Here is a 25,189-nt window from a genome sequence, read left to right as displayed (position 1 = left end):
TGTAAAAGTAGTTGCACTGAAGAAACTTCGCTTCCGTTTGGCCACAAGTCTTTTTACTTCTTTTTTTTTTTTTTCAAAAAAGATTGAGAACATTGTTTGGTTATAAAAAGTAACTATCTTTTGGACAGTTTTTGAAGATGAATTTTTCAAGTTTCAAAATATGGTTTAGACTAGTTTTTTTTCAAGTTTTTGAAGTTATCTATTCATAAAACTTCAATCTTTTTTTTAAGTAAAATTCATGTCCAAATACAATTTTAACTTTTAAAAATCATTTCTCATTTCATCTTCGAATTTTTTTTTTCTTTGAAGTTTTAATTAAATTTATGTCCAGACGTTAGCTTAGTATCTAAGGTGATTTTAGATATATATGTGCCAACCCATATGTCTACCTGACACGTAACTACTAACTCATGTAGGCAATTATCCGTTAATAGTAAGATGAAAAGGAACGAGCAAAAAACATAAATAGACAAAATTTAAGAAAAAATTCCACAAACATAGCAACAATAGGTATTTTACACTTAAGGAAACTAAATAATTATATTCCTAGTAGAAAACTTTAAACTATGTCCCTAAAATCATGAATCTACAACGTTCATTTCCTTAATAATAAAAGGGTTTCAGTAATAACATTAATTGCGAATTTAATACTCAACACATGATTGTTATCTTTTATCTCTTTCCTAAGAATGGAATTGATTAATTATGATTTTAATGGTACTTTCTCTCTCTTTCAATTATGAAAATATTTTATTTGATGGTATAACTATATTAGTGGTAAAATATGAATGCTTATATAATAGTCCATACTTGGATGAATAAGTGATATTTATACCATTTACCTATTATACGTATTACATATAATTCGTATAATACATTATGAATAAGTATATTATGAAGTATAAATTAAAATATTATTAGTACAAAATATTGTTTTATTTGGATATACATATTATATAATTCTTTTTTTTTCAATATGAAAAATATACACGACGTATATTCAGGATATTAAAATGTATAATATAAAACATACCATACATTTATTGTATAAATATTATATATTTAGAGCACATTATAGTTGTGTAAAATATTATATAATATTACTGTTATATATAAAGTATAGAAATGATTCATGAATGCTTCACTTTCCGTAAAGACTTTTATTTCTATAAGGGTTGAAATTTGTGGAAGGGATAGAAAATAGTGAAAAGGAAGAGAAAATCATGGCATAAAGGAAATTTATACTGAAAGTATAACATAATCTTTAAATTTATTCTAGAAAGATACCATGAATCTGCAACTGTAATATTCAAATATAATAGAATATAAAATTATAAAATAAAAAATATATGGTTATAAAATACACGTTTTAAAAATATAGTGAATTTAAATTACATTACATGCATATATGCTTATAGATCTAAATGTCCAAACAATTAAGAAAAATTTAAACCCCCCAAAAGTTGAATTTTTATATTTTCATTACCATATAGATGAGAGAGAAACATTTAATAAGGAAGAAGGGAATAAAAATAAATCCCTGATTTAGTGGGATCTATTTATTTTCTAAATCTGCCAAAATCGTAAAAAAATCTTTCAGTATTGAAATAAACCACAAGTAAATTAAATCTGTTTATATAAATAGTCTTAGATAAGAGATCTACAATTCATGCTATTTCAAACGAATAATGATGGAGAGTAAAACTTGTGTTCATTCTCATTCAGTGATCGTCGAAGGATAGGATCATAGACAAAGAACTTTTGAAGCCCAATCCAATGAAATTCGTGGATGCAGGACCCAGCCTTTCATGGACCTGACCTGAACTCAGATGTTAATAGGCCCAAGCTAAATAAGGAGAAGTGGCACTGACTTATAATTTCAATTTCTTTTCATTGTTATATATTCAAGTTACAACTTGCCAGCAGGTGCTATAGTGGAACTATTGCTGAACTTCTGTAATATTTTTTCAAATCTTGCCTAGTTATAAAAGTTACCCAATTTGAACTGTCACCTATTGAGTTGGATATCAACTACATTGACTTTACGGTGAACAAATGAATGCTATGAATTTAAGAACGAGTTTAACATCTATATATTGTTAGTGTAGATAAATTTTTAATGTATTAAATATCTGCCAAAAATGGAATTAGTGATTTGAAAAATTAAAACAGGCAACCTGTTACAACATATAATAATGCACTGATAATGTAAAACTTCTCAATTATATATAAGTTAATTCCTGTAAGTAAAGCTCACGGAATTCTTAAACTGAGGTTGAAGCATCACAACTATGTAAATCAATCACAGCAACTACCTCGGTTGATTTTCTAATTGGTTGAATGACTACTAGGTATGCTCTTTTCAGACTTGGAAAATAGAATTTAGAATACAAATGAATGAAAAGAAAGACACATTATGTGTGAGTTCTGAAAATATGTCAATCGTTGAGAAGTCTTTTGACTTATTCTTTGACTTGGAACCATAGTTTTCATAAGAATTTGCTACAACGGAATCCACAAAACGTGAAACCTCGGATGTGTACTAGCATTATGGGCTAATGACATTAATTGATAGAAGTTTCAGTTTCAATTAATTGCCACCACACACAATCTCGTAAACCTAGTATCTCGAGGGATAAGGTGAAAAGGCAAAAACGGAGGTCTAATCAAACATTCAGAAAGACAACATTTTTTAACTAACAACTCCTAAATTCCTTTGTACTCACCTAAAAATGGGAAATCAATCACTTGTCTCATCTAAATCTCATTTCAATATGCACCATAACTCCATTCCTATTTTTCTTGAAAGTCTTTGGTGGTAATGATGATTTCTAAAGTTTAATGCAAAAGAACTGCTAAGACCATCTCTAACCTTACATTAAACATTACACCAAATCTTATAGGTGCTCCGACCCAATAATATTTCTTACATTATTTTGGTGTGTGAATAGTGTTGTACCAAATTTAGTTTAATACTATTCTTCAGCACCATTAATATTTATCAATATTTTATTATTATTTTTTATTTTATAACACTTTTAATTTAACATATTATAAGTTTTACTTTTTTTCATTTAAGTCCCTAACATACCTATAAATTTAACATATCATGAATTATCCATTAATATGTAAAATGCATAATATTTGCTTACAATTTATATTATTTAAAAATTTATGGTATAAAATAATTTTATATTAAATGGTTATATAAGAAAAGAATATGAATTATATGGGATGAATATATAAAAAAGAAAAAAATTGTTTTATTAAAAAAATAAAGTAATATAATATAGAAGAAAGAGAAGAATAGTAAAAGAATATTCTTTTTGTTGTAAAAAAATAATGTAATGGGTTGGAGTTAATTTCCACCATTTTGGTGTAAAAAATAGTGGTTAATTAAGGTTGCTAAGTATGATGACGTAGAGATGAAGGATAATTTCTGCAGAATCATATATCCAAATCACTTTCTTGTCTTTTCAATCAATCATATAGTAGGTACATTATCAAATAAAACAAAAAGGTAACCCATTGCATTGCAGAACTATATACTGTTCATATCTTTATACTGTTCTCAGTCCATTCCACGTCATCATGAGTATAGTAGATATGCTGAAAAAAAAAACCTCCAAAATAAAGGAAAAAGAAAAAAATTATCTTTTGACAATGGAGTAGAGTAGATGAGGAAAGAGGGTAAAGTGATCTCTAAACTTCCAAAAAGAAAAATGCTGAAATTCGTGAAACATCAACTTCTTTCCCTTTTTGGTCAAAGCCCATCTCCATGACCATTAAGTGCTATAAGGTCTTGACAACATTTAGATGGAATGATTTAACAAGGGAAAAGCAGAGGTAAAAGGGAAGGGAAAGTGAAATTGGAACAAAGAAGAAAAGGAAAACAAATTAAGTTAAAGTTTAGATGGAAGGATTTAAGTTAGGATTTAAATGAGTTTAAGCTAGTATGTAATCACTTGAAAAATAATTGTAGATAACTTCATTAGTAGCATCGATTAAATTAAGGAATTTAAAATATAAAGACTTAAACACACAAAGAAGCTATAGAGTTCAAGATCTACAATTATACATAAAAATAATTTTGTTCGTAGACTCTTATAATAACTCCTTTAGGATTGAGGAATAATTTCTTTTTTTGTACGTGTAAGGAGGTGGAGGTCCTGATTTTATGTAATTTTGTAGCAGCCAAATGAAAAGAACAGTATTATTCGTGTTATATTGCTAAAAGATTAAACTTTTGAAGTTAGGGATGACTATCGGATGGCAATTGGGGCGGGGCAGGGCAACCTTTGACCCACTAAGATTTTGACCCGCCCTGCCCTGCCCCGTTTAACCTTGTTTCAAAATTTTGCCTTACCCTGCTCTATTAAGCCCTGCCCCGCCTTGCCCCGTTTAGATTCATTTTCATTTTTTTTAATTTTCTAGTAAATACTTTGTCGTACCATATTTATATAAATACCATATTTTACATCAACTATGCCAAAGAAAAACAAAGAACATCATCTTTGTTTTAAACCATCATCTTCGAAGATTAACGTGCTATTTGGTTTTAACCCATCATCTTCGAAGATTAACTATGAGAAGATACATAATTTTTAACATGTATTGAAATATTGCAATTACTTTTCAATATTTGTTGCAATTATATTTGTTTCAATATTTCAATATTTCAATTATATTGCAATTATATTTGTTTCTTAATTGTCAATATTTGTCTTTATAAGTATTGACAATTAAGAAGGGACTTCGGCATTCTTTTTAAAATTTTATCACGAATTATAAATTGCGAACAATTAAAGTTGGCATTAGTAAATGTCATGGTTGAAAATCATACAACACATGACTTCTCTCACTCTCAAGATAACGCATAGTATGTATACTTTAGATTGTCTATTTCTTTAATTGTAGCTTTCATGTTACATTCATTAATATGTAGAAAATTCTATCTTCCTTTAAAAGTATTATTTCAAATTTGTGTCTGTGACATCCTCTAGCTACTTCAATATCAATTTATGAAAAAGAAGACATGAACAATAAAGTAAGCAAGGGCCTGACCTACAACCTGCCTTGCCCCATTAAAATTTTTCAAAAATATAGTTTTGCCCTGCCTTGCCCCTCCCCGCCCCATTTACATATTTCCCTGCCCTGCCCCGTTTACTGTTTGCCCCACCCCGCCCTGCACCAATTGCCATCCCTATTTGAAGTACATGGACAGAATATTCATCCTTTCCACAACCAAAATGAGGGGGCTGAAAAAGATAATGCAGTCAACAAGATTGGGTTATTGCAATTCAGAAACATACTCTTATCTCACGAGAAAATTCCACACTGGGATTCTTCTTTAGAATGACAATACACTGACTGCTAAGAACAGTGTTACCTTAGCTACATCCTAAATAGACAAGACAAAACCATGTTTTTCTAAAGCTTCCATTTTTACTAGCACTTTGCGCCTCTTTCCTTTATCAGTTCACCTCCCCTCGCAAAACAAAATATTCTTGAGTTTCCAATTTTATTTCCTCTTCATACAATAATTTATTATCAATTTATCATAAGTATTAATCAAAATTATCTCTGCACGCGGACCACCATCAGATATAATACTTAGGATGTAACGACCATAGCTTGCTGCTGAAAAATGTTGTTAGGCTAGCGCTTCGCTCTTCAAGCTCCGCCCTTAATGACTCTAAGACTGTGTTATGGCGAACTGGGAAAGCCACTTGACTGTAAGGAGAGGAGTCCGCCCCTACTTCAATTAAAGCCCCCCCCCCCCCCCATGTTTTTCCCTCTAAAGCCCCTCGCTCCACTCATTTTTGACTCTCACTACGTACTTCAACTCTATCTATTAATGAAGACGTCCTTCATGTATCTAGGAGTTCATACGAATAATGGCTAGCGGGATTTCGTATTCAATTGGAATTGCCTTAGTTGGTTTCCGAAGGGGAGGGAGAGCAGTTGATTCTGGGGATGCCCATTTGTCCACATCAAAGGAAAGGAATCAGTCCGGCAGCAAGAGAGGATTTCTGGTAGGAGAAAATTTCTTGGTAGAAAATACTTTACTCTAAGTTTCTATAGTTTTTTGTTAGAGGCCCCTTTTTTCATTTTTCTTTTGCTTTCTGTCTGAATCCTCCGTCGCTTCAATCTTCATTCGTTATCTTCCTTGTCCACAGCAGGTTGTATCATATTAACAAGTTGATATTACAGATTAAAGTTATATTAAAAGCTCGTAATTCTCCTTAAAAATTGGAAAGTTTAATTATACATGATATTTGAAAGAAAATGCTACCGTTAATTTAGTTAGTGGAGGACAAAAATTGCTTCGACTTTGCCATAAAATTGAAATGCTTTACGCGGATTTATCTTCTTTTTTTAATCGTTTCTTAAATACATTATACACGTGTCTTAGACTTGATTTCTCTTTAAATACATAGGATCATCATAAAGAAAAAAGGCTAAATTTGTTGCTTTGATTCTTTTTGCATTTCTTCTAGCCGAGAAAAAATATTTAAAAATAAGATAATATGATAATCGAAAAAATAATATTGAGCTAGCATTGAAGGCAAGATAAAGAACCAATGAATTCCTAATGAGTGTAAGTACTAAGAAAAAGAAAAGCTATATATAGCAAAACATCACTCCTCTGAATGGTTACGTTTTGCACTTATCCCCTTCCCCTAGTTGAAACAGAAAATACGCAGTCAAATTTATAAATGGAAAACCAATAATGAATTCAGAAGAAAGACCATTCAGAAAATTCTTTTTCGACGAAACTATCTCTCAAGCCATCATTGTCTTGTTTGCGTTGAGCTCAAGGAGAACTTAAGTTTACATCAAAGGCTAAGGAAAGGGAAATCCCATAGAAAAAGAATAAATTAGTACTACTATATTATACAATTTAACTGTTTTAGCAAATTATTTTTCAGGTATTTATTTTCTAATATGTAATTATCTTGTAATTGACACGAGAGTAAAAATTATTTCACACTGCAGCATACACAAGTTAATTTTCTTACATAAAAAGTATAAAACGAAAAACGAGGCGCTTACCATCACCATGCTTTGCTTGCAGAAAAAGCAAGCAAGCAAACATGAAAGCTGGCAGAAAATATGAAGCTGATGATATCACAGCTATTGGATTTTTTCTTGACACATCTCATCACACTTCATGTATTCGTGCATGTATTGGATTCATCCATTTTACTTATCAATAAAAAGAAATTAAACTGAAAAAACGCATTTATATTATAATAGTAATATGTTTGTTTCATTTCATGATGAAATGGAACATAGTACACAAAGACTAGTCCTTAGATATTTGTAATAATTAATGTCCTTTCAAGAAACATAGTAACTACTCGATCAAAGCAGTAACTAAAAACCCTATTACTTCTTTTCTTTTTTCTTCAAAAGACGATGAAACAAAACACAACAAGAACTGATAGCTACACCCATCACTCTTCAACATCAACAACTCATCTTCTAAATCTGCATTCAAACACGAAAACAAAAACAAATAATTTGATATCTTTAGAAGATTTTACTCTAAAAAAAAATAATGCATAAATGTTATAAAAATATCTTTGAATTAGTACCAAATCAATAGTGTTGGATGGAGTTGACGTGCGAAGCAAGTAGTAGAATGCACCATGTTGGAGTGGCTGAAGGGTGAGACCCCATTCATTAGTAATGAGAGGTTCACCGGAGGAATGAATGAGAACCGCATCATCACCAAATACTTCCCTCACATTGAACGGTCCCAACCCAACCTCAAAAGCAACATCATTGATAAACACCGTTGATCTTGTGGGACCCGCATCGGTTGGCTCCACCAACCCTACAGCCAAACGTACGCAATCATGAGATAGATCACTCTGAGTAGTTCAAAGTTGTATGCTTATTAATGGAACCAATGCAGTAGTCAATATGATCTCCCCCATCCGTGCGAAACGTTTGGCCACAAATATTAGACAGGAGATCAGAAAATGGGGGCCAAAGGACAAATCTGTCCTTGTCTTATTCAGTAACAATGACAAACATAGCCATAAACATAACGTATGAGAAGATGTGAAAAGTACTTTTTGGCACTGTAGAAACTGTAAAAGTGAACATGCATCAATCACTTCCATGAAATGCCAGTAGAAGCTAAGCTAGCTGCTTTTACTTTGCATAAATGCTTAAATTTCGTATGAATAGGGACAAACATTTATTCTCATTCTCAGTTCTGGGCTATGGGGGAAAATGAGCTAGTGACTTTATATCTCCTCTTTTGTCATGAAGTTGAAAGGAAAAAGATCTTAAAGTGCACATTCATACTAGATATAGCATAATTTAGACGGATATAGCCCACCACCTACTCAACATCCGATCAAAACAAGTATGAGTAGTAAAGAATATAACACTTCAATAGCTTAAATGTCCCTCCTCTACTCTATTCCATACACACACACACACACACACACACACACACACACACACACACACACACACACACACACACACACACACACACACACACACACACACACACACACACACACACACATATATATATATATATATATATATATATATATATATATATATATATATATATATATATATATATATATATATTTGTGGTTTTTAATGGTCATAACATTTTTTTGACTACTAGAGTTAGACATTTCTAGTATAGAAGAGTGTCAATACTTTTCGGAATGAAACATATAAAAAGAAAGAGATGGAGTAAAAGGTTTACCTTGAATGTGACTGATGGTTGGAATAGTGGTAGAAGTAAGAGGAAAAACAGTACTATGAGTGTTAGTAGTTGGAGCTGAAGTAACAGCGTAATTCAGCTGTGACTGCAAATTAATCTTCTCATCTTCAGCTTTTTTTGAAGGAGTTTGACTTATCCCCATCCATTCACTCAGAAAAAGATGACCAGAAGAGTTTGACACATGAGAAAAACCAGTTGAGTCAGGGATGCAAAACCCTTGTGTGATAACAGCAGGAGATTGAGTTGGTGTTGGTGGTTGCACTGTGAAAAAGAAGGGTTCAGTGCTCAAGAACTCATTGTTAGCACTCTGGAAATTATAGTTTTGTTGTTGTTGTTGGTTGACTGAAGCAGTAGGGGAATTGAGCAAGTCCATCACATTTGCAGAACCAATTGAGAATGTTAAAGAAGACTTGTGATGACCAGTAGAATTCGGGGAGGATTTATCAGAGGATGAAGAAGAAGAAGTTGGAGCAGTAATGGCTACATGGGAATTAGCGATATTAGTATTATTATGAGTTTGTTGAGCTTTGTTTTGAAGGTGGCGCTGCTTGTGTTTGCTTCTTGATTTTCTGTTTTGGAACCAGTAGAAAACATTGGCATCACCAACTTGGCCATATTCTTGAAGTTTGGCTCGGATCTTCCTTATCTCATCCCTTGGAGGATTCACCATTCCTGAATTGAAGATTGCTTCTAGTATTCGTATTTGCTCTGGTCTTGGATTCCATCTTGGCTTTGGCTCTGGACTCCTCTCTTCACATCCTCCTCCTCCTACTACTTAAACCAAACAAACAAGAACCATATATCCCATTAGAAAAGAAACTCAAAAAACAAATGACAGAATTATAGGGAAAATGCAAGTTAAGTACCTGGATTGCATGGGGCTCTTTGAATGAGAGTAGAGTTGATGTCATGTTGCCATTGGTTACAGGGTTTGGACTTAAACATACTAGGCCAGTGTCTATTTGATGAAGCCATGAGATGATATGATTGACAAAAGAAGAAGATAATGAACAAAGGAACAAAACACTCTTGCTTGCTACCTTTGCTGTTGTAGTCTATGCAACCCTAACACCTCTTCTTATAGCCTCCAAACTTGCTCCTGTTTTTATTTGTTAAAATAAAAATAAAAATGTAGAGTATTAAAGGAAAAGCAAATTATAGAAATAAAAAAGACAAAACCCACAACAGGAATCGCCTGTTAAATGATAAACAAAAATAGAAATCAAATTAAATGTAAAGTGAAGATAGAGAAGGTACAGGCCCATACCCTTAGCTAGCTAGCTTGTTTACAATTCTTTTTAACTATTCAGACTGAAATATATACTTGTTCGCTACTCAAAGCCCAATTAGTTCAACCCTTGAAGAGAAGCAAAGAGAACATTGAAAGTAGCACATGCTGGGTCTTATATTAGAATCTTCATCAGAGTGAAGACAGTGAAAGCTCTTAATGCAAGAAAATTTAAAACAAAAAAATAAAATTGTGGAGAAAGAAATTAAAATTGTGGGGTTGCTTATGAAGTCTGATGAGATTGTCTCTTTGTTTTACATATTTTGAGTTTTGATGTTTTGTATGGGTAAGGGGTTCTCTTTTCTTTCTAACTTTGGGGTTTGTATGGAGAAGTGAGTATTAATGGAGAGAGGTTGAAAGGTGTGGACATAAGGGTTTGATTATTCTAATGGGAAGAGGTTGTTGCAGTTATAAATAGGGGAGAAAGCAATGGGGGTGGGGGGTTTCAAAGTCAAGATAATGCAATTGTAGTTTTTTTTTTTAATTTTAGAAAACGGTGGAACAGAAGTAATTGCTCTTTGTAGATTTGAATGTTTTGGCCAAGCTTTGGATTGACTCGAGGGTCATTTTATTACTACAAACACATTTCAAGATTTTTGATTTAATGAAGGAAAAAATTTCAGTCATTTTCTTTTTCCTTTTCTTTCTTTTTTGAAATGTAGAAGATAATATAAATTCTTTTTTTTTTGTTAGAAAAGAAAAGCATGTAATTTGAATCAAAATTTTAGAAACCTCCTGGTCTGAAGCAAGAACAATTTCAAAATTTTAATTTCACCATTTCAATTCTCCGATTATTTGTTAGCTGTGTAGTTAATTATTATGTTAGTTCGAGACTACTAGTCAAAGCTTCATTTTCCTTTTTCACTAGCGGCACACTAACTTAAGTGAAAACACTTGTTCTAATTGGTTCGTAATGTTTCATTGTTTAAATTGGAGCCCTTTCACATTTTGCATGGGAAAATTTTAACTGTGTATTCACACTAATACATTTGTCCCCTATGCTCTTTTAAACTTTCATCTTAAGTTTTTGACTGCAAATCAGAGACGGAGCAATTTTCTCTCCTCTCCAAAAGAAGCGCTACTTTTACAATGTTCCCAACCCTCTTGTTTTTTTTTTTAAAGCTCCCAGTATATCTGGGCTTTCATTGCTAATAGTAGATGATACATGAGGAGAATGTGGCCTTGCCTTAGTAACAAAATATGTTCTGTGCAGTATTACGTGAAGTGTAACGACCTGACCGGTCGTTTTGAGTTCTAGCGCGTCGTTCAGTAATTTGAGGCCATGAGCAGCTTCATTTCAGGCATTATGACTTGTACGTGTGGTCGAAATTGAATTTCGGGAAGTTCGGAGTTGATTTGGAAAGAGAATTCTCATTTCAGAAGCTTTAAGTTGAAAGGATTGACTAAAATTAGATTTCAGAGTAAACGACCTCGGAATCGGGATATGAAGGTTCCAGCAGGTTCGTATGATGATTTCGGACTTGGGCATATGCCCGGATCGGGTTTTGGATGACTCGGGAGCGTTTTGGCGCCTATTGGGGAAGTTAGCAGTTTGGAAGAAATTTCATAAGTTTGGCTTGAAGTGCATTTCAGTGTTATCGATGTCCGTTTGGGATTCCAAGTCTGGGAGTAGCTCCGTATGGTGATTCTGGAGTTGGGAGCGCGATCGGAAGTGAATTCGGAGGTCCGTAGGTCATTTTGAAGTCATTTGGCTAAAGATAGAAAATTGAAGGTTTTTGAGAAGTTTGACTGGACGTGGACTTTTTGATATCAAAGTCGGAATCCGATTCCGAAACTTGGAATAGGTCCGTAATGTCAAATATGACTTGTGTGCAAAATTTGAAGTCAATCGGACATGATTTGATAGGTTTAAACATCGAGAGTAGAAGTTTGAAGTTCTAAAGTTCATAAAACTTGGATTGGAGGTCGATTCGTGGTTTTAGCACTGTTTGATGTGATTTGAGGCCTCGAGCAAGTCCGTAATGTGTTTTGGGACTGGTTGGTATGATTGGTTGGGGTCCCGAGGGCCTCAGGTGGATTCCGGATGGTTAACAGATCAAAATTGGAATTTTTGGAAGGCTGAACTTGCTGGTTGCTGTCATAACTGCACCTGCGAGAATTGGGCCGCAGGTGCGGAGCCGCAGAAGTGACCAGAGGAGCCGCAAATGCGGCGTGGACCAGAAGTGAAAGGGACCGCAGATGCGGTCGAGCAGCCGCAGAAGCAGAACCGCATCTGCGGATGAGAGGGCGCAAAAGCGGAAAAGGGAAGCCTGGAGGAAACCGCAGAAGCAGTGGTGTGGCTCGCACCTGCGGACCGCAAAAGCGGTTAAGGGACCGCAGGTGCAGAAATGCTGGAGTTAGTGAGCTCTTTTAAAACGGGGGTTGGGTTTATTTCAACCCCATTTCTTCCATTGGAGCCGATTTTGGAGCAACTTTGAAGTGTCATTTTCACCACCAAGCATGAGGTAAGTAATTTATACTCGTTTTTAGTTGAATACATGATTATATACGGATTTGAACATGGGAATTGGTAGAAACTTGGGTTTGAGGGAAAACCTAGAAAATTCGTATTCTTGGAATCTGACCACGATTTTGGTTATGAAATTGAGAGTAAATTATATATTTGAGTTCGTGAGGTTATGGGTAAATTTTATCTTCAAAGAATTTAGGAATCCGGGCACGTGGGCTCGAGGGCAATTTTGTCAACTTTTCGATCGGGGTTAGGAATTATTATAAATTGGATTAATATGAGTAGTTTGTCGAATATTAATGGATTTATATAATCATTAGTTAGTTTTGGAGCATTTAGCATCGATTCGAGTCTTCGGAAGGGCGCGGAATGCTAGCTATGGATCTTCGGAGCGAGTTGAGTCTCCTTTCTAACTTCCTGAGGGGGAATTGTCCCCATAAGTGAACTAATCAATTATATGCTCCTATTTGTGGGGGCTACGTACGCACGAGGTGATGAGAGTCCGTGCGTAGCTACTATATTTGTATGTCCGGGTAGTCTAGGACCCAAAAACATGCTATACTTGGAATATCTGTAATCTTATTGACAGTTGAATTGCTTAAAACCTATCGAAGTAGTAAAGGAATTTCTAAAAGGATTAAACTTCATCTTCATGTTCATTTAAAGAGAATTTTACCTCTTCCTTGAGTAACTACTTTCCTAATAAAAATGTGAACTTAATGTGGAAATATGTGTATTTATGTGTACCTGAGTCGCACGTATGATTCGCGAGCAGGGTAACTCTATTATTATGTGTGGCCGCGTCGTAAGTATGATTCGCGAGCGGGCACCATGTCGCATGTACGATCCGCGAGCGGGGTAAATAGATGCATCTATGGTTCGAGCCGTTCGACCCTCAGCAATGCACATTTTATTATTGTTGGTCCGCGCCGTTCGACCCTCGGCATTTGCTTACGTATGTTAATTGCTGCAAACTATTGGCGACTTTTATCTATTTACCAGCCTGGATTTAATACTTGCCTACTAAGAAAGATGACGAAGATTTAAAGTTTGTATTTTAGGGAAGAACTTGCCCTCTCTACTGCTATATGCTATTTGGTAGTAACATTTATGCTTAGCGTTTCACCTAAAAATCTTAATTGACCTTTAGCAAGTGTTTAATTCGACCCCTCGTCACTACCTCTCTGAGGTTAGGCGGGATACTCATTGGGTACACGTTGTTTTCTTACTCATACTACACTTCTGTACATTTTTGTTGCACAGGCACATGCATCTCTAGTGGCCTAGAGAGCGTAGCAGCATGGTTGATACGGAGACTTAGGTGAGCTGCATTTACCGAGACGACCCGCAGCCAGCAAGCCTCTTTCAGATTACTGTATTTAATTCCTGTCCAATATTGTATTCTAGACTGTTGTTGTATTACATTATTTCTTAGAAATTGCTCATGCACTTGTGACACCGGGTTCTGGGATGTCTATGGGGTTATTTAGTATATTAAGATTGTTAACGACATCATTATCTATTCAGTGAAATTAATTATTTATTGTTTAAATGTTTAAAAGAGATGTTTTCAAAATTATCAAAACAAGAAATTACTAGTTATTCGGTGTTGGCTTGCCTGACAGCGATGTCCAGCGCCATCACGACCCTTAGTGGATTTTGGGTCGTGACATGAAGTTACTGGCACAATTGCAAATAAGGAAGTAAAACACACTTAACTAACATAAAAATTTGCCTTATCATATCTTATTCTCATACTAGGTAGTTGTCATTTATCTAAGTGGTATGCTCCTTTAGCATCTCTCGGAAGATCTTGAAATGCAAAAAGAATCCTGCCCTCCTGTATAGTATTTGCATGTTTTGCTAGGTCATCTGCCACTTGATTGGCTTCTCTCAAGCAGTGTCTAACTTCTACATTTGCTTGACATAACATCTGCTTAGTTTGTTGAATGATAGTTTTAAGTTTGCAGTTCTCCATAGCGTTTTTGATAAGCATATTGGCAACGGAAAAGGGTTCAAAATACCCCTAAACTATTGGAAAAGGTTTAAAATGACCTTCATCCAACTATTGGGCTAAAAATACCCCTCTATCCACCTTTTTGGTTCACTTATACCCTTTGACCGTTAAGTCAATGCTGAATTAAAAATAATTACTTAAAAAGATATGTTACAAAATATTTTCGTTTTTTAAACTAATGCACCAGTAGTCCACTAATTTAGTAAAGTCTTTTTTTTCAGTTTTTAAAGAAAAAATAATTTTTTTTCTAGTTTTTTAAAGCATTGTTTTGTAAAAAATGAAATTTTTTCGTAAAAACTGAAAAAAATTGTTTTTAATAAAATATTTTCGTTTTCTAAAACTGAAAAAAATATTTTGAACAAAATATTTTCGTTTTTGAAAAATATTTTGTTTTTCATTTTTTTCATTTTTTTGAAGCATTTTTTATTTGTAAAAACTGGAAAAACAAATTTGTAAAAACTGAAAAAAAATTGTAACAAAATATTTTTGTTTTTAAAAAATATCGAAAAAAATAAAAAAAATGTTTTTAAAAAACGAAAATATTTTTGTTAAATTTTATTTTTCAATTTTTAGAAAAAAATGCTAAAAAATTTAAAAAATAGTTTTTGTAAAAACTGAATTGTTTTTTGTAAAAACTAAAAAAAAGAAGAAGAAGACTTTACTAAATTAGTGGACTACTGGTGCATTAGTTTAAAAAATAAAAATATTTTGCAAAAGATTTTTTTAAGTAATTATTTCTAATGCAGCGACCTAACGGTCAAAGGGCATAAGTGAACCAAAAAGTTGGATGGAGGGGTATTTTTAGCCCATAGGTGGATGAAGGGTATTTTTAAACCTTTTTCAATAGTTTAGGGGTATTTTGAACCCTTTTCCGTATTGGAAATTATTACAGAATCAATCTCTAAAATGATATCACCAAACCCCTGTTGAATACACCATTCCAAACCATATTTGGCTGCATGAGCTTTAGCCATATTGTTACTGCTGCAACTTTTAGGGACTGCAAAGGCCATTAGCATATTCCCCTTGCAATCTCTGACAATGCCTCCCATACCCGCTAAACCAGAAGAGTGAAGGAAGCTCCCATCTGTGTTAAGTTTCACTGTACCTTCACGGGGTAACTCCCATAGAACAATCAAGGTTTTAGGATTAGGTCTGAACCTTTCGACTAACTCACAGATTTTATGCCAAGGGTGATCCCAATGTCAACTGGGAAACGCCAATTTTAGAGCTGTTTTAAGGATCCAAAAGGTGTTATGGTATACTCTACTATACACAATCTTCCTTTTGTCTCCATATTTACATTAAGTAATTCTTTTCCATATCTCCCAACATATAGCCAACAGAGTAATATTTAAAATCATTTTATGTACCATGTTAACTGGTGTAGTACCAAACCATCCTTGCAGTATCGTTATAATAGGTAAGATACCTAGAGGGACACCAAAATCATTCCACAACTTAACAACCAGATCACTATCAATAAAAGCATGTTGAAGAGTTTCACATTTTGGAGCATTACAACAATGGCATCTGGAAATAACATAGTTCCCAAACTTGTACATTAATTCATCAATAGGCAATTTTCTATGTAATACCCTCCATGCTAGAAAGGAGATCTTAAAAGGGATTTTGTTATGCCAAATTATTTGGAACAAAATATCATGAGAGCTATGGTTACTTTCTTTCTGATAAACTGATTTGGTGGAGAATTTTCCATCTTCAGATATAGCCCAAATAGGATAATCCTCATGTTCATATTTCCCTATCGAAACAGTGAGAGTATGATTCACCATGGTTACTGGAAGGACTTCTAAGAGCTTGGTCATATTCCAAGTTCCTTGAGTTATGTAATCTGATACTCTTTTCCTATGGGACCTAGCTGGACAGGGGTGTATTTTTGCAGGTGCACCCTTGCTTGTCCAATTATCCCACCAGAAATTAGTATCACCGTTGTTGATATTCAAAGGATAGTTTCCTCAGCTTGATCTTTAACTTCCAAAAGATGTTTCCAGGCATGAGATTGCCCGCTTCTCCATATTTTAGCCACTGGATGTTTGTAAATGCAGTACTTGCTAATGATGAAAAAGCTCCAGATGTTGTGATTCGTTCTTAGATTCCACCACCTTTTAATAGCAAAAGTGTTACTCACATCTACCAGTCTTCTCATCCCAGTGCCTCCCTCATCTTTACTCTTGCATAAATTATTCCATGAACTCCAGTGATACTTGCTCTTTTCACTATCCAATCCCTAAAAGAACCTAGCAAAGTGTTTTTCAATGAGATTAAAAGTTCCTTTATGAGGGCACATGGCTGCAAGGATATATGTAGGTATAGGCTGTAGAACATGATTAATTAAGGTCATTCTACCCCATAAGACAATATCTTTCCTTGCCAGCCACTTAATCTTTTAACTATTTTGGATACAAGTCCATCAAAATAAGCAATCTTCTTTCTCCCAATGTAGATTGGACACCTTAACTAGTCTAATGGAAAAGCATGATCCATGAAGCCTGTGACCTCTCTCATCTTGTTAATTGTTGAAGGGGAAGTTTTAGGAGATGGTAGGAAGAAACTTTTATCTCTATTCACCCGTTGTCCAGAGGACCTCTCATACGACTTAATCTGTTTTAAAACCAACTTCAGAGACTTACTCTTGCCCCCTGTAAAAATAACAATCTCATATGCGTAGGCCATATGATTTATCTGGGGACCTCTCTTACTCATAGAGAAAGGAATAAAATCAGTGGTATTATGTAATTTGTTCAACAACCTCGATAAAACCTCTGTGCCAATTATAAAGAGAGAAGGTCATAGAGGATCGCCCTGCTTGAGCCCTTGGGAAGAGGTAAAGAAACCTTTTCTGTCTCCATTAATAACAATTGAATACCAAATATTAGAGATAAGCCTTTTGAATTTATCAATGTACCCATCAGAAAAACCAAATTTGCTAAGGACATAGATTACGAATTTCCATGACATCCTATCATAGGTCTTAACCATGTCCAACTTAATAACCATGTTACCACCTCTGTTTTTCTTAGAAATTCCATGTACAATTTCTTGAGCTAGAAGAACATTATCAATGATTGATCTTCCCTTGACAAAGCCAGATTGGTTTTCTGATATTATTCTTGGCAAGATGGGATTGAGTCTTCTTGACATAACTTTGGAAATAATTTTGTGGGAGTAGTTGTTTAGGCTAATAGGTCTCAAATCAGAGAAGTTGCTAGGTTCCTCCACCTTCGGGATAAGGGCCAAGCAAGCGTGAGAATAATACTTGGTTAAGTTACCTCCATCAAAAAAGGCTTGCACAAAAGCCACAATATCTTCTTGGATAATATGCCAACATTTTTGGTAAAAAATACCATTATACCCATCAGGACCAGCTGAACTAGAAGCACACATGTCAAAGACTGCCTCTTTAATTTCCTCAACAAAAGGTCTAGACATTAACTCCCTATTATCTTCATCATCAATACATCTAGGGATACAATCCAATATAGTGGTGTCCAGGTTGGGTTTTGGGAGGTTAAAAAGCTTAGTAAAATGCCTACATGCTGCCTTAGAGATCTTTTCTTCCCCCTGAATCCATTTGCCTCTGTGATTTTTGATTCTTACCAGCTGAAGTCTTCTTCTTCTTTCCTTAATAACACTATGAAAGTACTTGCTATTACTATCTCCTTCTTCATACCACTTGACTTGAGCTCTTTGCCTAAGGAGAGAGTCCTGCTTGGCCATCCAATTAACATATTATGCTTGAGCCTTATTGTGCTCCTCCCTATTTTGCTCAGTATTGGAGATCAACTCAATTTCCTCCCAGGCCTGAATCTTTTCCTCCCATTTTGTGACATTCTGATATACATTACCAATGACATTCTTAGACCAATGGCTCAACTTGTTACTCAGTAGTTTTAACTTCTGATGAAGCCTCCACATAATGTTCCCTCTAAATTGAGTGTTCCAGGTTTCTTGAACCAAATCAAAGAAACCAGGTTGGTCAACCCAAAAATGTAAGAACTTAAAGTAAATTTGTTTAGCATCTTGATCTGATTGGGATTTCATGAGCAAAACTCTATGGTCGGAACCAATTTTCCCTAGATGTCTCACAATGTTTTTCTGAAATTTCTGATCTCACTGGGCATTATACAAAATTCTATCTAATCTTTTCCATATTCTCTTCCTTGGACTTCTATTATTATACCAAGTGTAGTTAGTACCCACATATCCTGTGTCCATAAGACCACAAGGATTCATACAGGAGATGAAGTCAAAACTTTTATAGACTCTATGAGGTTTCCCCCCTAGGTTCTATGAGGTTTCCCCCTCCCCCCCCATCTTTTCTTCTGATTCCATTTTGACATTAAAATCTCCTCCAACAATCCATGTATTATCAATAGTAGTGCTAAGGTTCTCCAGACTATCCCAAAGGTCTTTCCTTTATATAGAATTACACTTGGCATATATAGCAGAGACGAAAACCTTATCTCCACCCATACGATCCTCAAATTTCAGAGTAATTTGTTGATCGTTGTTGATAATAGTAGTTGCCTTGAGATTAATAGACCAGAAGCACCAAATCTTCCCAATGTCATTGGAAAGGCTGTACTGAAGGCCAAGGAATCTACTATACCCTTATACTATACCCCAACCCTCTTGTTAATTAGTATTTCAGGGAAGAAAAAAACTTCATGAATTTGTTACTACTATAATTAATTATACTCTTATTAGCCAGGAGCTATTGAAGCTATATCATTTTGGTATGTGAAAGTTGGGAGAGTAATCTTAGATCCTATTTGACCATAGAATTTGGATATTTTGTATTTCAAACAAAAGTTAAAAATATTATTTGCTCATGGAATATGATCAGTTCGCGAAAAAGGGATTAATTTTTTTTTCTTCCACTCATAAAACTTTAACTTTTCTTTAAATAAAATATATGTCCAAACACAACTTCAACTTCTAAAAACTATTTTTCAACACAACTTCAAAAATATTTTTTTCAAGTTTCAACCAAATCTATGTCCAAACGTGTGATGACCTTGGGTCATCACTTGTTTTAAAAATAAATTCTATGCTCCGAGGACTTAAAAACCTCTTTCGATCTCACTTCGATTTGCGTGTGCAATCCGGACGCGTAGCCGGAAAGCCATTATGTGAAAATCTACGAAAAATGATGAATTTGCCTTTAAAATGAATTTAAGTTGACTTCGATCAATAATTTGGGTAAATGGACCCGGACTCGTGATTTGACGGCCCCGAAGGATCCATAGGAAAATATGGGATTGGGCATACGCCCGAATCGAATTCCGAGGTCCCAAGCCCGAGAAATAAATTTTTGAAAAAAAATTATTTTCTGGAATATTTATGAGTTTTTGGAAATGAAATGTATTTGAAATTTAATGGTATCTAGTCCGTATTCTGGTTCCGAAGCCCGGTAAAAGTCTTATATGTGATTTAAGTTGAGTTTGTGAAGTTTGGTAAGAAACAGACTTGAGATGACGTGAGTCGGACCTTATTTGAGAAAATTGGATGTTCTTAAGTGATTTCATGATTTTGATGCTAAATTCATAGTTGTTGATGTTATTTTGGTGATTTGAATGCACGAGCAAGTCCGTATGATATTTTTAGGTTGGTGTGCATGTTTAGTTTGGAGCCCCGAGGGCTCGGGTGAGTTTTGGATAGGCCATAGAGTGGAATTTGGACTTAGGAAGTTGCAGGTTTTTCAACTGGTGTGTTCAGGTCTACAGGCTTCGTAATTACGAAGCCTGGCTCGCAAATGAGACAAAGCATCGCAAATGCGATAATGAACCTGGGCAGCCTTAGTCGCAAATGCGACTGTTCTATCGCAAATGTGATATCGCATTTGCGAAAGGTCCCTCGCAAATGCGAAGGTGACGGGAAATTGACTTGGTCGCAAATGCGACATTTTATTCGTAAATACAAAAGGGTCAGTTTTCTGAGGGGTTCGTAATTGCGAACCCTGGTTTCAATTGCGACACCTGCAACCTGCAAATTTATAACTTAGCCGAAAATCTACCATTTTTCACTCTTTCAAAACCAAAACACTCTTGGGCGATTTTTTCAAAGACAACTTCTCTTTCAAATCGATTGTAAGTCATTTCTAACTAGTTTTCTTGAATATTTAACATCTTTTCACATGATTTCAACTCAAAATTAATGATTTTCATGGGGAAAATTGGGTGTTTTGGATAGAACCTAGGTTTTTTGAATTTTGGGGATTTGAACCTCAATTTGAGGTCCGATTTCAAAACAAATCATATATTTGGGTTCGTGGGGGAATGGGTAATCGAGTTTTGGTTCGAACCTCGGGTTTTGACCATGTTGGCCCGAGGACGATTTTTGACTTTTTGGGAAAAACTTTAGAAAATTTATCTTCATGCATTAGAATTGATTCATTTAGCATTTATTGATGTAATTAAGTTACTTGTGGCTAGATTCAAGCGAATTGATGGTGGATTTAAGAGGTAAAGCAATAGTTGAGACTTAAATTGTGTTCGTGGCATCGAGGTAAATATTTGGTCTAACTTAGCTTGAGAGATTAGGAGTTGTGTTCTATTTGCTATGTGTTATTTGTTAAGTACGACGTATAGGTATGGTGACAAGTATCTATACGTTAGTGTCAAGCATGCCCGTGAGTCTTTAATTGAAATCATTGTGCTCTTAATAAGTACTATGAATGCCTAAGTTGTTGACTTTCTATGTTGGGCAAGAATTATGAGTATTCTCGTGGAAGTTGCATATGGTTGAGTATTGATGCTAGTTGAGGTTTCTTTGTGAAGTTAAATATTGGAATAAGTTTGGTTATAGCTGACTCCCTTGCTGGGATAGTGTTGTTTCCTTATTGTTCCCTTGTCGGGACTCTTTTTATGATTGGTGTTGAATTATATTTGGATCGGGTTGTACGCCGCAACAGTATTATAATTGGATCGGGTTGCACGCTGCAACAATATTATATTTGGATCGGGTTGCACGCTGCAACAGTATTATAATTGGATCGGGTTGCACGCCGCAACAATATTATATTTGGATCGGGTTGCACGCCGCAACAATATTAAATTTGGATCGGGTTGCACGCCGCAACAACATTATAATTGGATCGGATTACACGCCGCAACAGTGATAGATGTTATGGATCGGGTTGCATGCCGCAACAATATTTTTATGATTTGGATCGGGTTGTGCGCCGCAACAATAAATGATAAAAGTGATTATTGATTTGTTACGGTTTTTCCTTATTCTTTCTGCCGCAAATTTTAGATTGTTCTTTATGCTTTTCTCCTGAGTTACTATTGGTAGATGATATTCCCCCGTAGCATGTCCCCTCCTATCCTTATTTGTATATTTATGTTTTATTTCCGTTTTATATGATATAACTTCACATGTTTATTTGGTAGTCTGGTCCTAGCCTCGTCACTACTTCGCCGGGGTTAGGCCAGGCACTTACCAGCACATGGGGTCGGTTGTGCTGATACTACACTATGCACTGTATGCAGATCCCGAAGCAACAACATTCGGACCTTAGCTTGGGTGGCTGCCTTCAGTCCAGTCGGAGATTCCGAGATAGTCCTGCAGGCGTCCGCAGGCCCTGGCGTCTCCCTCTATCCTTTCATCCTGTTTCATTTACATATTTCCGAAACAGTGTATTATTTATTTTTCATACCTTGTTTGTAGTGGTTCTATACTGTATGTGAAGCGTGACACCAGTTCTAGGTAGATTTCTGCTTAAGATGTTGTATTGGATACGTATTCAAATGGTTTATTATTTCTTCCGCTTACTTTAAATTTCCGCTATTTATAACTATTGATTCACACTTGTTAAAGAATTAAAATGGGAAATAAGTAATTTGTGCAAATGGTCGGCTTGCCTAGCTCCCACTAGTAGGCGCCAGCACGACTCCCGAGGGTGTAAAATACGGGTCGTGACAAAATGCTAGCTTAAATTCTATTGTAAAATAAGAACCACGACAAGGCAAGGGAAGTTAGTACCTAAGAGCCTGTTTGGCCAAACTTTTAAGAGGCGAAAAATACTTTTTGTGAGAAAAAGTACTCTTTTACAAATATAATGTGTTTGGTCAAGATGGAGAAGTGCTTTTGAGCAACAACAGAATTAGTTTTTCTACTTTTAGAAAGAAGCTACAATTGCTAGATTCTTCAAAGAAAAAAATAATTTTTTCAAGACAAAAGTATCCTTACTATAAAATTTATATTTTCTTAATTATCCTTCATTAATTAAATTTTTTCTATTCTTTTTTTTGTTTCTACCATCCCTTTTTTATTTAATATCTATTTTATTTTCATCATATTTTTATTCTCCTTCTCCTATTCCTCTTTGAAATAGTTTCTCTAATATATAGTAACAGCCTGATCGATCGTTTTGTGAATTAGCGTCCCGTTCAATGGCTTAAGATCTTGAGCAGCTTTGTATAATGTATTATGACTTACATGTGTGGTTGAGTTCGATTTTCAGATGATTCGGGATTGATTTGGAAGGATGATTCTTGCTTAGGAGCTTAAGCGGTAAGAGTTGGCCAGAGTTTGACATTGTTGATATCGAGTTTGGATTTCGATTCCGGGAGTTAGTATAGCTCCATTGAGTCATTTGGAACTTACATGCAAAAATTGACATCATTCTGGGTTGATTTGATATGATTCGGCACGAGTTGTAGAAGCTGAAAGTTCATAAGTTCAATAAGTTTGATTTGAGGTGCAATTCGTAGTTTTGATATTGTGTGATGTAATTAGAGGTCTCGATCAGGTCTCTGTTATGTTATGGAACGTATTTGTATGTTAGGATCCCGGGAGCCTCAGATGGGTTACGGCCTATTTCTCCATATTTTTGGACTGTTGATTTGTTGGTGTGCCTATTGTTCTTTGCGATCGTGAAGATGAAGACGTGATCGCGAAAGGTTTCTTGGAGCTCAAGGATTTTATTCATCGCAAACGCGATCATGGGCATGAATTCGTGATGCTTTAGCTGTGCATTGTCCGCATTCGCACCTGTATGTTCGTGTCCGCATAGTGGAGCCGGGAGCTGGTGGACTTTTACTCACCGCATTCGCGAAGCCTTTGGTCATTGTTCATCGCGTTTGCGATGTGTGTGCCGCAAACACGAAACTTTATTTTCACTGGGCAATATTTTATTCTTCGTGATCGCGATGATTGATCCGCGATCGCGTAAGAGAAATCACTAGGCAGAATATAAGTACTCTATTTTGAGGGGTTTTGATAATTTATCACTTTTTGAGTTAGAGGGCCCATATTTGGGCGATTTTGGAGGGGATTTTCACGTGTTGGTTTGGGACAAGTGTTTTTTTATCCGAATTTGATTATATTTTGTGATTCCATATTTGTTTTTAACATTAAATAAGTGATTTGAATGGGAGAAAATAAAAAAATTTGTATAAAATTTCAAAAATATAAAACGAGGATTTGAAGGCCGATTTGTTGTCGGAATTGGATAATTTTGATATGGTTGGACTCGTATCGAAATGGATGTTTGGATTTTGTGAATTTTGTTTGTCTCCGAGGTGCGGAACCGAGGTTGATTTTTTAGTTTTCTTTAAAGATCGAAGCTTTATTATCCGAAACTGTTTCCTATGGTTTTTATTTATGATATGAAGTTATTTTGGCAAGATTTGAGCAGTCCGAAGGTCGTTTCACACGAGAATGTCATTTTAAAATATCAGTTTATATTTTTTGAGGTAAGTATCTTGCTTAACTTTGTGTTGGGGAATTACCTCTTAGGATTTGAATCATTTGTACTATTTTTATGTCATGTGAAAGTCGTGTACGCGAGGTGACGAGTGTGTACACGGGCTAATGGTGGAATTTGACCATTGTAGACTCCTAGACTACTTCTATGTATTTAATCGTATTTGTCACAACATGTTATATCTTTCATTATTAAATTTGCTCTTACGTGCCTTACTTGAAGTTGTTAGTACATGTTCCATCTTTTAGTGTCAGGTTTACTCCTTATCTTCTTAAATTATTAATGACAATTACTTGTTATATTCATGCCTTATCCGTTACATACCTTAATTGTTAATTGATTCTTTGTAATTGTACCTTTATTCATGAACCATCACTACTTGCTATTTGACTTTGTGAGTTATCGTGTAACTTCTTCATCCGTCGTGACTTCTTTGTGTAGCTTGATTATTGCGTTGATTTTGTGATATGACGTAGTTGGTTGTAGTTTGGTTGCTTAATTCGTATTGCTTAGAGAGAGGGTTGCACAACGCAACAGTATTGATAATGGTGATATGGTAGAATAACGTAGGATTATGATATTGATTAATGATGATAAGGTGGGATCAGGTTGCGCGCCACAACGATTTGTGTACATAATAATTGATATTGATAAATAATGATATGGTGGAATAAGGGAGGATTATGACATTGATAAATGATGATACAGTGGGATCGGGTTGCGTGCCGCAATGGATTATGTACGTGATACTTGATATTGATTAATGATACTATGGTGGAATAAAGAAGGATTAAGATATTGATAAATGATGATAAAGTGGGATCGGGTTGCGCGTCGCAACAGTTGTGTGTGTTGTACTTGTTGTTGTTGTGTCTTGTGTGGGTCATGCATCCTACGTGAACTGTTATATTACT

At 35.0% G+C, this 25,189-nt stretch overlaps 1 protein-coding gene across 2 annotated transcripts; it reads right to left on the bottom strand.

Annotated features, from left to right (window-relative positions):
* Positions 1 to 7,227: 7,227 nt before the first annotated feature.
* Positions 7,228 to 10,424, bottom strand: LOC107809211 (WUSCHEL-related homeobox 8-like). Of its 2 annotated transcripts, none has more exons than XM_075250259.1 (5): positions 10,032 to 10,424; positions 9,631 to 9,863; positions 8,747 to 9,538; positions 7,602 to 7,843; positions 7,228 to 7,494 (listed from the first exon to the last, which is right to left on the bottom strand). In XM_075250259.1, exons 2-5 carry the CDS (start codon positions 9,737 to 9,739, stop codon positions 7,489 to 7,491), a joined length of 1,149 nt encoding a protein of 382 aa, XP_075106360.1. In that variant the 5' UTR covers positions 9,740 to 9,863; positions 10,032 to 10,424; the 3' UTR covers positions 7,228 to 7,488. The 2 variants fall into 2 exon arrangements, with proteins under 2 accessions (XP_075106360.1, XP_016489291.1); XM_016633805.2 differs by having other exon boundaries at positions 8,747 to 9,535.
* Positions 10,425 to 25,189: the final 14,765 nt, after the last annotated feature.

The sequence above is a fragment of the Nicotiana tabacum genome, chromosome 3, assembly GCF_000715075.1.
Source record: "Nicotiana tabacum cultivar K326 chromosome 3, ASM71507v2, whole genome shotgun sequence".
NCBI lineage: Eukaryota > Viridiplantae > Streptophyta > Magnoliopsida > Solanales > Solanaceae > Nicotiana > Nicotiana tabacum.
Note: the sequence above shows the minus strand (reverse complement) of the source record. Positions and strands in the feature narration are given on the sequence as shown.

What these genes read in the sequence shown, in the direction of transcription:
- LOC107809211 (XM_075250259.1), bottom strand. Translation starts at nt 9,739, where the DNA reads ATGGCTTCATCAAATAGACACTGGCCTAGTATGTTTAAGTCCAAACCC. An exon ending in AAGAGCCCCATGCAATCCAG is followed by an intron (nt 9,539 to 9,630) that starts GTACTTAACTTG and finishes GTTTGGTTTAAG; the next exon opens with TAGTAGGAGGAGGAGGATGT. An exon ending in AACCATCAGTCACATTCAAG is followed by an intron (nt 7,844 to 8,746) that starts GTAAACCTTTTA and finishes GTTTGGCTGTAG; the next exon opens with GGTTGGTGGAGCCAACCGAT.